The sequence below is a fragment of the Thunnus thynnus genome, chromosome 3, assembly GCF_963924715.1.
Source record: "Thunnus thynnus chromosome 3, fThuThy2.1, whole genome shotgun sequence".
Lineage (NCBI taxonomy): Eukaryota > Metazoa > Chordata > Actinopteri > Scombriformes > Scombridae > Thunnus > Thunnus thynnus.
Window position 1 is genome coordinate 24578947 of NC_089519.1, and position 12986 is coordinate 24591932.

Consider the following 12986-nt stretch of genomic DNA (forward strand, 5'->3'; position numbering starts at 1 on the left):
TATCAATCGCTCAGTTGGCGAAAGAATGTAGTGCAGTGGGAGAAAATGTGACTTTCTATTATTTATATAATTTAAACTTTGAAGAATATGAACTAATTCTTTTTGGACTTTCTTTGACTTAACATTCGTTCTCAGGACATTTTCATTATATTGCTGCTCTGTTCGACAGCAGCTACTTGTTAATTGATAGTGCATCATGCTACTGTGTAGTTTGTGTTCTCTCTCTATGTTGGTCTGTTCAAGTCAACCACATTCTGGACTGGGTCTAATTATCCTCAGGTCTATGGGGTGTCAGGTTGGGTCTGCTCTGTTCGGGTCCGCTTCTGATCTGCTCGCTCTTTTTTGAAAATTAAAATTGTTGGGTTTTTCCACGAGTCTGTTTTAGATCAGGTCCATTTTAAACCCGTGAAGACCTGTAATAGTAAATCCTCACAACACTGTTTGCAAGTAGCAGTTAGTCCTTTAAGGTTAGATCCAGACACATCTTAATACTCATCTTTGGCACAGTTTGCCATATTAGGATAAAAAAAGCTCTTTTTAGTTCACATGGAGGACTGAGTTAATTGATTGCTGTTGGGTCATTTCTGAACATGCAGGTAATGACAAGATCAATTTAGTGGGAGGGAAAGTACAATGCGGTCAGGTTTGATCTACAAGGAGGGGACACTCATAAGCAGATTCAAACACCTCAAATCCACTCATCATCGTTTACAGAAGCAATGTAAATCAGAGTGTATGTGGTGTTTATGTGTGTTTCTGTTGGTCTGTCTTTTTTATATATGTGTAGCACTCCACACAAGCAGGCAGTTCCAACTGGATGGCTGGCCACTCACAGACTAGCCTGTGGAGGAAGAGTCTTGCTCTCACACTCCTCCAGGAGCAAATACTCCTGGTCTCCCTCCAATGAAGAGTGAAGCTGTACTGAGCTACACATCACACAGCAGAGACAAGGGTGAGAGTGGCAGTACAGATGAAATGTACAAAAAAAACCAATGGAGGGGAAAAAAGTGTACAGAGAAAAACAGCTTATGCCACAGTATAGCGCTTCAGTACAGTGAATGTGGAGACTCATACAAATAATAGAAGCATACACGAACACACGCACACTCACCTGTTGGGTTCAGGCTTTTTGCTCTCACAGTTGACCAGCCACAAGTAATCCTGGGGCTCCTCTGAACTGGACTGAGAGTCCAGGTGTCGCACACTGACTGGTTGATATGGAGGGGGCACGCTGGACAGCATTGCTGCTGGACCAACAATATTACCGAGTGCTGGGTGAGGGGGTGTGTCCACCACCAGGCCTCCGATGGCTGACTGGTGAGCAGCTTTTGCTGCCTCTGGAGGAGAAAAACAAGACGGGTTAGCTTCTGCAAAGACTGTTAATGTTCATGTGTGTTATCCTTTTGTGTACCAACTTTGTGTGCTTCAAAACACTCAAAAGTTAAATACAATACAGGGTTTAGCAGTTTATAGAGGAGGCAGGCATCGTACAGTAGCTTTGCGGTAATTAATCAGAACAGCATGAGAACTTTTGATTACCCTCCATTCAGTCATTCATTTTATGTAAAGAATTGTGTTAATGTTAGCTTAGATTTTCACCACATAGACTTTCATATTTCATTAAATCCACTGGAATTATTGGAGACATTTACTGGACCAATTTCTTTATTGTCCTTTTTAAAAAAAATAGATTTAACTACATTTGTATTGGTCCTATTTAGAGCTGCAACAATAAGCCCATTAATAGATTAGTCAACTGATAGAAAATCAATCAACAACTGTTTTTGAAAGTCGATGATCATTTGTGTAATTTATCACATAAAAATGCCAAGAATTTGATGGTTCCAGGTTCTCAAATGCAAGAATTTGCTGCTTTTCTTGGTGATACATTACAGTCATTTTAAAATATTTAGGTTTTGGACTTTTGTTCAGACAAAACAGTCCATTAGGAAGATGTGATGGGGATTTCAAACTGTTTTCTGATTTTTTATGGACCAATGATCAATGAGAAAATAATTGGCAGATTAATCAATGGTGAAAATAATTGTTAGTTGCAGCCCTAGTACAATTATAATCATAATGTTGGATTATAACCACATTGCTGTATTTTGTATTTCTACTAATTCTTCCAATTTTTTTGTTAACTTATGGCTCCTACTGAACCCACAGTGATAGAAAGAAAGCAGGAACTGCTCCTATTGTGAGCCTGTAAAGCCCACTGAGACAGTGCAGGTGATATTGGTGACTGATGATATTAGGCAGAAAGTAAACAGTGGCCTGTGTTTGCCAATGTCAGCTCTGGCAGCAAATAAACTTAGACCCAAGCTGCTTCCTAGCAACACAATTCCATTGAAATGTCACCAGAAGCAGTTTGACTGATATTACATCCACTTTAAAGTTGATATAATGTCAGAGCTTGATGGGACGTTCGGTAAAGGTTCACGCTAACGAAGAATAACAACGAGGACAGATGTCACATATCTTCTTGGAATTGCTCATTGCACTCTGTTTATTAAATTTAACTCCAAATCAAAACTATTAGTCTGCAACCAAGGCATTGGGTCCCCCTTTTTAACTGATCCGTCAAGACCCAACAACCTGTAATCCCATATCCTACTTTCCTGGGAGAAATAAAACCTTTTTAAATACAGTACACTGTCCAGCTTGAGCAAAGGACAAGATTTATGTGTGACGTGTGATATATGTGACAAGATTCCCTAAATAACACAGATGGCTGATATCAAGTTCAGTAATCACACTGCAGTCCTAGCTGTGAATTGTGGGCGGAAAAAAAAAAACGCCCGAATTAACAAGTATTTTGATCATTCTTTTCATTTCGAGCACATACACATGAAATATTCTTAAAAGCTTTTTTTTTCCCTTAACAGTCTGAATACTGTGTTTGCCTTCAGAATCCCACACACTCCTTCTCAGACAGCATTTCCTCAAGGTCTCTGCTTTGCCACACAGTCAGTTTTCAAATGTCAGAGTCCTTTTCAAACCCTTCTGCTTGAGCTGATTGTTGTACTGCAGTGAGAGCCAAGATGGCTGATGCGTAAGCTGGGTGAAATATATCTCTGTTCTTATTTCATTCCACATCTTTCTACTTTTTTCTCCTTTTTCACAGCTCTCCTCCCACTCTCTTCCATAACAGACATGGTTATATCTCACGCAAAGCCCCCTCTTTCTTTACTTTTGGAAGTCTCTCTTTATGGTGCATCACTTGCTCTTCTATCTCCTTTCCTTCTTCCCAGTTGTTTGGTAAAGCTTTAAGTGCTGATTCATACAGGAAAAGGGAAAATCCCCTTTGCTCGGACTCATCTATACCTCCTACACTGTCTCTCAGAGCCTTCGTTCCCTAGCCCTCCTAATGTTCCCTCCTCTAATATCTGCCCAGCCGAGAAGCACTCTAGCGTGGCCACACACGACAGAAGTGTGGGAGTTGGGTCTCACATGCAGAGAAGTGCAAGTGAGCGCAAAAGGGAGAGCCAAGGACATTCTTTTGTAATAAGAACTGTGAGGAAGGCTATCTGCAAGGATATTTGTCTTTAGACCCGGTTTCTCCTTGAATGGTCTTGCTGTTTGTTTGCACATAAGGGTTTTAACAGCCAGCTTCAATAATTCTGTAGCAGAGGTGTCATGAATGTTGTTATCAGGGTTGTCCTGCAGCACTAGCTATGTAACAAAAGCGGAGGCATAGTCACAGTACTGCGGAGAGGACGACCTTGGAGCGAGAAAATCAGTGATTCAGTTGTCAGGTTTGAAAAGTACATTTTTCTCCTGAGCGAATCTCAGTGGCGTGATATGTCAGATAATGAATCGGTGCAACTTTTGTGGCAATTCTAATCACACTAAAATTCTTACATATTTAGTTGAGGAGGTGGTGAAGACGTAGAACACCCAAACTGAGATGCAAATAGTGCAGCTTACAATTAAGCTCAAAGACAGAGAGACAGAGAGGGAACCAAGACTATGCAAACGAGAGAGAGTGAGAACCAGATAAGAGGGAGTGAACGAAAGAGGGGCAGTGAGACCGACAGGCACACAATGCTTTGATTATCCAGTACTGGGAACAAGGGTAACGTGAGCCTCAACACAACACATGGATCAACACATGGATCATTAGACCTTGGCTGAGAACTATGCTGAACAGAGGCCTTCTGGCACATTCAGCTGGTTCACCTAACTCCTTTAGAGAGAAAGCAGCAGACATTTGAGAAGCACAACAGTGACATCAAAAGAGAGACCAATCAAATTTACAGTAATTGGCTTGTGAGCTAATATTGCATCGTTCAACTCTGGGGGATTATTTATTTGTTTGCTGCTGATGAGGTACAACCTGATTTAAAGCTGCTAAATAGGAACTCAGCTTTCATACTTGTGTATATAAGACAGAAGATGTTTAAAGATGATTTTTGTTCTGGTGGATCAATTTTGCAACATTACAAATACACAATCATTGCTGTGGTGTCTCTACATAGGCTTTTGTAGAGATCATAAATGTATCCAGTATAATTTCCCTCTTGAATTTCCTGCAAATTAAGTTTGATCTTCTACACACTTATGTTGGTTGCAAAATGTGCAATTCTTCACTATCATCAGCCTCAAAAATAAAAATGAAAGAACAAAGTTTTCAAGGCTGTTCATCACTTGTGGTCACTTTAGAAGTGTTCCACCACTTCTACCACTGCCGGTGGCCTTCATCCAGATTTGCAAAGAAATATCCTTTTACGCCATAAAGTTAGCCTATTCAAAGCAGATTTTCTTAAGACATCTGGCCCAGTGGCACACAATGTAATATGCCTATTTAAGGCCAATCCTTACCGTCATCAGTGGGGTTAAAACCACAAATGTCGCAGATGCAGCGAACCCACTTATTCATCTCCTCTTCAGTGTCAGCCACCAGGTAGAAGACACGGTCAATGGTCTTGATGTCGAATATGAAGCTGTGCTCCAAGTCCTTCTTGTTGAACGTCAGCCCAGCGTCCACCTGAGGGAGCAGGACTTAGCTTAATACTAACTGAATATTTACGGCCACACAATGAGAGCTTTCTGAGTGCGAAAGTAGCCCTTTAGCTCATGTTTATGTTCATTTGTATTCACTATTACATTCAAGTCACAGATATAGGCCATTGTTTTTCTAAATAATAAACAGCAGTCAAATATTATTGAATATTATTTCAAAAATATCTCCAAAACAGTTGCCTGTATTGTTGAATGACCTGTCTGATTTTTCAAACACACATTTCTGTAACTTAAGTGTAATCATCAATATCCCAAATGTAAATATACGATTACACAAGTTGCAGGTGGTTACAATTATACTTTTTCAAGACTTGTGTCTGGAGATATAAGCAGAAATATGAAACTGGGCACTTTAAATTGCAGGCTGGTAGTGACAAGGAACCATACCTGCTCACACAAGTTGAGATCAATCACGCGGATGGGCTTCTTGGCATGGTCATTCTTGTAGTACTCCAACACGTCTGGGTCGCCTGTCAGACGGCCACTGCGAAGAATAAACCACCGCTTCTTCCATGCCTGCAGGGTGAGCGCAGAAACGAGGCCAAAGGTTAGATGTGTGTTCTCACAATGACTGCTCCATTCTCAACTGACCACAGGCTGACCAAATGCTTTATTTTTTTTTTTTTTTTTAGCATAGCTTGTTTCTCTGTGTGAATTCTCCACCAGCTGCACTTCCCTAACTGAAGAATAATCTGAGCCAGAGGGAAGAGGCCCGCAACCAGAAATATGTGTCTGGGATAACCAGAACAAAAGCCACATAGTTTGGTCTCACACCCTGATTGGGGTGAATAACCAAATCTATAAAGAGAAACAGGCAATTAGGTCTTTCCTTCCCAATAGGATTTGTTGTCTGTGAGAAAAAGGCACCACAACGCAGACAGAAGAGTTTAAATTCAGACATACCAGACAGGAGAAAAAAAAAGGCTGATGAGATTTATGACTTTTGCTTATTGTACATGAATTAGGGGCATTTTAGTAATAAATCCTCATCCTTAAGTACAATAAGTACATTATTGAGATGGCAAATGACAGAACATTGGTGTCCCTTCTTATCTGGAATATCTAATCAGTAATAGATTAATAAAGCTAATATGAAGAAAGATTTTAAAAAAATACCACAGTGCCACAGTAATTATAAACAAAGATCTATTTTACTCACAAGTTCGCAGAAAAGCACAAACAACCATCCTCAAAACTTGTTTAAATATCACACATAGCTGTCATATCATGATTAATTTTGGCACAACACTGACACTACACTCCTCCTCCTAGACTGTGTTTTCCATCTCATGGTATTTGTAGATTTGTTTAGAAACATATCCAACAGTGATTCATTTAAATGCAGACTCAAGGAGGTCATGAACTCTTGATTCTGCTGAGTCATGCCAGTTGGGCTGGATGTTTTGTTTTAGGGCTTGAAATAATCTCTCCACAAAATACTAAGTAAAAACATCAAAGCAGTCACTGGATTTCATCATAAAATAGGGGATTTATCCAAAAATATTTCACTTCCTTTTATTGCTTAAGCTAGGCCAAGTAGGTGTGTGGACCCTAAATACAAGTTTCACCAGCCGAAAAACAAACAAACCCACTGACACCAAAACCAGCTGATAAACTGAATACCAGAAACTTTCGCAGTGATGTAGAGTCTGAAATGATAGACAAGACCCAGCAGACAAACAACCACCACTAAGATCCGACAGATCAGGAAGCATACCATCTGAGTGTGAGGAATGCAAACTAAAGCTTTGTTGTTGTTGTTTTGAGGGAAGATTTTGACTGTATTAACAATGCTGTGGGGGCTTGTTGTTTTCATCCCTTAGCTGTTTTTCCATCCACATGGTGTCCTTTGTTAGTGGGCCAAGCCCCTGACTGAGACAGCATGAAGAGCATCAGACCTTTCCCTCCATAAACAGGATGAAGAAAACAAGCAGCCCTGAAAAGTCCCTGGACTTTAAACTGAAAGCACATCGACATACAAGAATCACATGGACAAAACCAATAAAGCATTAAATAACACAAATTGCATACAACAAGATTCAAAAACACTATTCACATCCCACACTGACATATTGCACACACTCGTAGCACATGTTTCACACACTGCAGTTCAAAAGGCCTGCATTATATAATCACAAAACACGCCCACATAGTCCAAGTGAGGCTTAAACCTATTAAACCTGCATCCTTTGAGGCGGGCCCACTTAAATACCAAATTTAAATATAAAAGCTTAAGTAAACGTGCAAAAAATAATACAGATGTGCCTGTGTTGTGTTGTTTGGACAAAGGCGGTGGGTGTGGAGAGGGAAACTCTCTCTCTGGCACATGACAAAGCAATCTAGGGTCAAGTTACCCTGTAGGGAACAGAAGGACCAAGCTTAGCTTAGGTTACACCGAGGGCCAGGCCCGCCCAATGTCAGAGTGTTGACAACTGGGTGAGTTGTACATGCACGAGACAGAGGCAAGTGAGATCTGTTTAACAAAACAACTTAACAGTCATTTTAAAATTCATGAGTAATCAACAGGTTAATTACAGCTTATAAGAAACAAGAGTGGAGAGTGTGTAGCTACATCAAAAATTCATAATTAAGACAAAAATCAGATAAAAGAGCCACACACTGTGCTGATAGCACCCCATAATTTGTATCTTTAATTAATTAATTAATCATTAATTTTTTATATTTTTATTTTTCATTAATATAGCAATGTTTTGATCTCACAGAGACCTTTGTTAAACTTTGCCAAGTTCAACATCACAGAGCAGACCAGACAATTCGTCCAGTATTCAAAAACACATTCATCACACTGCAATCTGCAGTTTCTACACAATTAAAAATCTGTTCCAAGAGCAGAGTTTGACAACAATGTCTGATGCACCCGGAGGGCACAAAAAAATATGCCTCTGTACAAGGGCTTCAATGGAAAAAATTATACATGAAACACACTGAATCTAGTGCAACATGGCCAATAAAAAAGGAAGACGGACTATAAATAAAATATGAAATTAAGTGCCCCAAAATACAAAAGTACAAAACACATAATGGGCCAGAATTTGTGCTTTAAGGACATAATAAAAGAGAAAAAAGGGAGTATTATCAACTATTTCATAACCAATAGTTGTGTAATAGATGATAAAACAACCAATATTAATATTTGAAAGATAAATAACAATATATCATAGATATGAACTGAGGGGGACAGAAGAAGCTTTCCAAACAATGTAAGGGTGTAACTTTTTCTAAATTAATCTAAACATATGTGTTGTTTCTGCACTATAAATACTTTTTAATTATTCACCAACATATGTGCCAGCACCAAGATAGTGTATCTGCAATAAGCTAATACCGCCTAATTTATTGTTCGGGCCAATAAACCAGCTCCCAAAGCAGCTCATGGAAAAGACGGTTAAAATGTATTCATCTCAAAATATGTACAAGAAGAATAAGCAATATAAATTATCTGATGAAAAAACTAATCTAACTACGAAACAAACAGAGGTTTAAGATCTTAATTTAATTGAAAAGTCTAATGTGATAGACTATTAAAAGTCAATCACAGTTTAAAACAATAGCAGCAGCCCTGAAGAGAATCTGTACTGCCACATTAGCATGGTTACAGACAGTAGTAGTTCTGGGATGACAAGCTGTGTGGTAGCTTGAGCATCTCTCCTCCATCTGTAGGGTTTCACACAGCATTCCTCACACACAGTTATACACACTTGAACTGTTTTCTATAGCTGATTTAAACCACACATCCAGCACCAGTCACGTGCGCAAAAATAAACACTTGGTAATATGGTAATAAACAAATAAAAAGGCTACACAAAGTAAAAAAAAAAAAGGTATTTTTTTGCTTCCCCGATGACCAGGCAATATCACACCTACATTAGAGGCACATTCACCTGGTGCAAGTGCTATTTCACTGACATGCATAGACATATTAACTATATTTATATGTACACAAGACACCGTGTAAGAGGAAGAAATCAAGTTAAGGCAGGAAGTCAGAACGCATGTACATGAACTGTAGTAACCTGGTTACTTTAAAATCAACATTTACATGCAGCTGGTCAGTAATCAGATTTCTCTCCTCCTTCTAACCATATTTTTTGAACCAATGCTGGCAGAGTTTTAAGTATAACAGCATTTGTGAGAGCATTTGGACTGACGGCACTGTGGGAGTACAGGCTCTTGTAGTGAGGCAGCTCAGTTTTTTTTTTCTTTTTTTTTTCCTAATGTGCAAATGTGGCTGAATTTAAAGTGGAGTTCAGCTAAGGGAACACAGAACTTACATAAACTCATTTATTTTGGTGTCAGTTTCAGTTGCAGTTTGACTTTGGATTTCATTATAGTAAAAACAAGGTTCCACTGCTACAAGTGATCATCCTTCCTTCTTCATTCCTCTGAATTGCTGCGACAGATGAAAATACTTTTGCTGTCAGAAATTTGTTGTGCACATGTGAACTTGTAAAAACCCTGTTAGAACTAATCTGGTTTTTCCAGATGAAATCTACATCTGTTAACCATTCTTCTTTTGACCCAATCAAGACAACCAGGTTCCTTGTTTACCGGAAATCAGGTTACAGGAGAAACCATAATTCAAAATCAGGGTTACGAAAGAGCTTATAAACACACACATGTTGGAACAGTACAGCCTGATGATGTCTGAGTAGTTGTCCTCCTTACATACCTCCTGTCAAGGCTCCTTGAAGAACGTGATGAGGCCTTTAGTCCTGCTTTTTGTTTAGCATATTCCATTATAGCCAGTGTTGTTAAGTTAAGGGCTAAACCCCAATTGGTCCAAGCTAGACTGCAGTACTTGAAGACAACAGGATACATCCATTCCAGTGTATCTTAATACACCAATCAATTCGGAACCATTCAGCTCACTCAACAATCACAGAGCCCACTTGAGCTTGTAGGAGCCTAGTGTTTGTGATCTTCCTTGTCCCGGGGTTGGGAATGGGACGGCATGGGACGATACTGGACTGGGATGGGGAGGGCTCCCCTGCCATGGCAGCTGTCCCCGCCAACCCCTCGCCACCCCCGCCCCCCCCCTTTTCTCACAGCGTCCTGGTGTCTTCTGATAGCGTGAGGCACACAGGAAGACACCCTCCATTTGCCCACCCAGTTCCTACAGCCCATGGGGGCCAGACAGAGAGGGCATTGAGAGTCTGACTAAGACGATGACAGAGGAAGGGAGGGTGGGGTGGGGTGGGGTGGGGTGGGGGTTTTGGGAGGAGATGCCAACTGAGTGGAGTCACGCTGCCGTCAGACGCCTCCCTACCCAACATCACTGGAGCATGGCAACAGCAAAGGTGGGGGAGAGAAGTAGGTGAAGTACGTAAAGAGGGAGAAACTACGCAAGAGGGGACACTTTGGTGTGATTCCAGAGGGAATATAATGGAAACAGAAGAGAAATTAGCTGCATCCTCCATCACCAACCTCTGCATCTACAGAAAGCAGAGTATTATAAAACTGCAGTACAATCTAATACACTCAAATACAAAAGCAGCGAAACAACACTATCACTTTGAACCCCTTGTCTGAATAAGGGGTTCAGTATGTTTGAAACAATCTAGTGATATGGCATGTCGCCGACCACATCTGAAGGCAAAAGTGTTTATACATGTTCCAAATGACCACACTCGAAGGGGGCAAAAAGCCTGCTGTCAAAGCCTCCTCCTGGCTGCATCACACACAAACACCTCTCTGATCTCCCTCCAAGAGCTCTCTGTCTCTTTTGTGTGTTTGTAATCTCGACGCAATGAATCATACACTGGCTCAAGAAGACATTTATGATGTTGCACTGGGCTGTACACGCTAAAAATGATGGCAATAGTTGTGTGGACGGTGGAAAAAAAAGAGAGAGCTTGAGAAAAGTTCAAATCACACGTGGCCAATCACCGTGTGGAGTGGGAGTGCTTGTTGGTTTCAGAAAGTCGCCCCCCTGCAGTTTCAACGCCAGAAAAGGTTATAGAGGACTTGAGACGTGGTTTAGTGATCCGACACTTTGAGTTATACTGAACCCTGAAAGCCTCTGGTTCTTGGGCCCTAAATTCCTTTTAAACTTACTAAGGTCAGTCACTCAGCAGTAATGGACCATTCGCGTCGTCTGGTCTGACACCTCACATTATGCAGCTCAATATCTGTCTTAAAGTCGTCCAGAATGACACTTTGGGTCATACAACCTATCACGATACAATTTTTCTGTTGACAATCCAGAAGCCTCAGACAATGTCAGGAGCATGTAATGCAAATTAAACAGTGGTGCACCAACAGTTTCAGAACAGAGCATCATGACATCTGCAAAGTTATGGAAAACTTTGACTGGAGTCAACAGAAACATCATCCTGCATTTCATCTGTCCAATCTTATAAAAATCTCATCTCTTACAGCTCATTAGCTTTTGATTATGCAACATGTTGAGTGTCTCATTCTTTTGCCAGTTGTAGAGTATGAAATGAGCCATAGCATTCCCACATCGGACTTTTAAAGGTTCCTGCCAAAATACATACAACAGGAAGTAGATAAATGAATGAGACAGTATGGCACCACTGTGCATTGATTAAGGAAATGGCGGGACTCCCACTTGAACAAACAGACAGTGGGAATGAACTCTATGTTTTAGCCCACAGCTGCTAAATATAAGACTATATGGCCAAATCAGTCTCCTATTACACCAGTTTGATCTAATTTATTAGTCTAAATATGTGAAACTAGTTGCTAGTGAACCATCCTGCCAACATCACTCAAGCTCCACAGACTCCGGTTTTATTGCGCTTAAAAAGGCTAATTGTGCTTCATGGTTTTAGATAGCTTAATGCAGCCTAAAAAGCCTTTAAGTACACTAATTGCTTATGCGAATGTATCTGTCATAACAGGCTGTTAAATGGCATACTTAAACTCATCCTCTATATCTCTAATGCTTAATGATACTGAGACAGGCCTGTGGGTTTCTATATTTCTGCAGCAGCAGCAGTTGGGACATTAGACCAGACAGGGGGCGGCTGTGGCTCGTCCACTAATTGGAACATCTGCAGTTCGATACCCAGCTCCTCCAGTTCGCATGTTGAAGTATCCTTGGGCAAGAAACTGAACCCCCAAACTGCTTCCGATTGCTGTGCCATCAGTATGTGAGTGTGTGTGTGTGAATGAGCGTTAGAAACTCCTCCTGATGAGCAGGTTTGCACCTTGCATGGCAACCTCTGCCATCAGTGTATGAATGTGTGTGTGTGTGTGTGTGTGAATGGTTGGATGTTGGCATGTAGTGTAATGCACTTTGAGCAGTCGGAAGACTAGAGAGGAGCTATATAAATGCAGTCCATTTACCATTTACTGTCTCTTAAGGGCATGGACAGGTGTGCTGTTTCTATGAGACTTAATGATTATCATTTATGTTAAACATTTACTGAGCACTTTTAGGGAACACCTGCGCAATCTAATGCAATCCAATACAACAGCTCTGCCATAAATTCTACTTTTACGAAGCTTATGCATTTTCAGTTTTTCTTGACATTGTCAGAAAGGTGATAATTCTACTTTATGTTTATTATTGATGTTGTAGCGGGTAGTGGTGGTGGTGTATTGGAGTGCATTATATTTAAAAGTGTTCCTAATATTTTGCCGTCCTCATGTATGTTAGTGAGTGGACAAAAATTTTAGGAACACTTTTCAATTTAATGCACTTCAGTACACTACCACCACCAAGCTTTGTAAAAGTAGAGAAAGCAGAGCTGTTCTATTGGATTGCTTTCGACTGCACAGGCGTTCCTAATAAAGTGCTTGGTGAGTGTAAAAGGTTCATGTGTGCCAGTTGGTGTTAATGCAGGCACAACATGTTGGTAAGGTTTGTTGGTATCTTGTGGTCTGGGGTGCCAGTCAGAGTTGAGCCTGACAACAATTTTTTTCTCTAAGTTGAAACATTCTGAACTCATGCTGATGCGTCTTCGTATCAACAC

At 40.5% G+C, this 12986-nt stretch overlaps 1 protein-coding gene across 10 annotated transcripts in view; it reads right to left on the reverse strand.

The window, feature by feature from the left end:
• Positions 1 to 12986, reverse strand: part of gab1 (GRB2-associated binding protein 1) — a 61309-nt gene that overhangs the window by 13625 nt on the left and 34698 nt on the right. For 7 of the 10 annotated variants that reach the window (XM_067584939.1, XM_067584938.1, XM_067584935.1 and 4 more), the window contains 4 exons: positions 5413 to 5541; positions 4825 to 4990; positions 1112 to 1337; positions 834 to 926 (listed from right to left, as the gene is read on the reverse strand). In XM_067584939.1, the coding sequence (XP_067441040.1) occupies positions 834 to 926; positions 1112 to 1337; positions 4825 to 4990; positions 5413 to 5541 (614 nt within the window). Of the gene's footprint in view, positions 1 to 833; positions 927 to 1111; positions 1338 to 4824; positions 4991 to 5412; positions 5542 to 9715; positions 9738 to 12986 lie in introns of those variants that run through there. The other 3 variants (XM_067584940.1, XM_067584937.1, XM_067584942.1) reach the window with 2 other exon arrangements.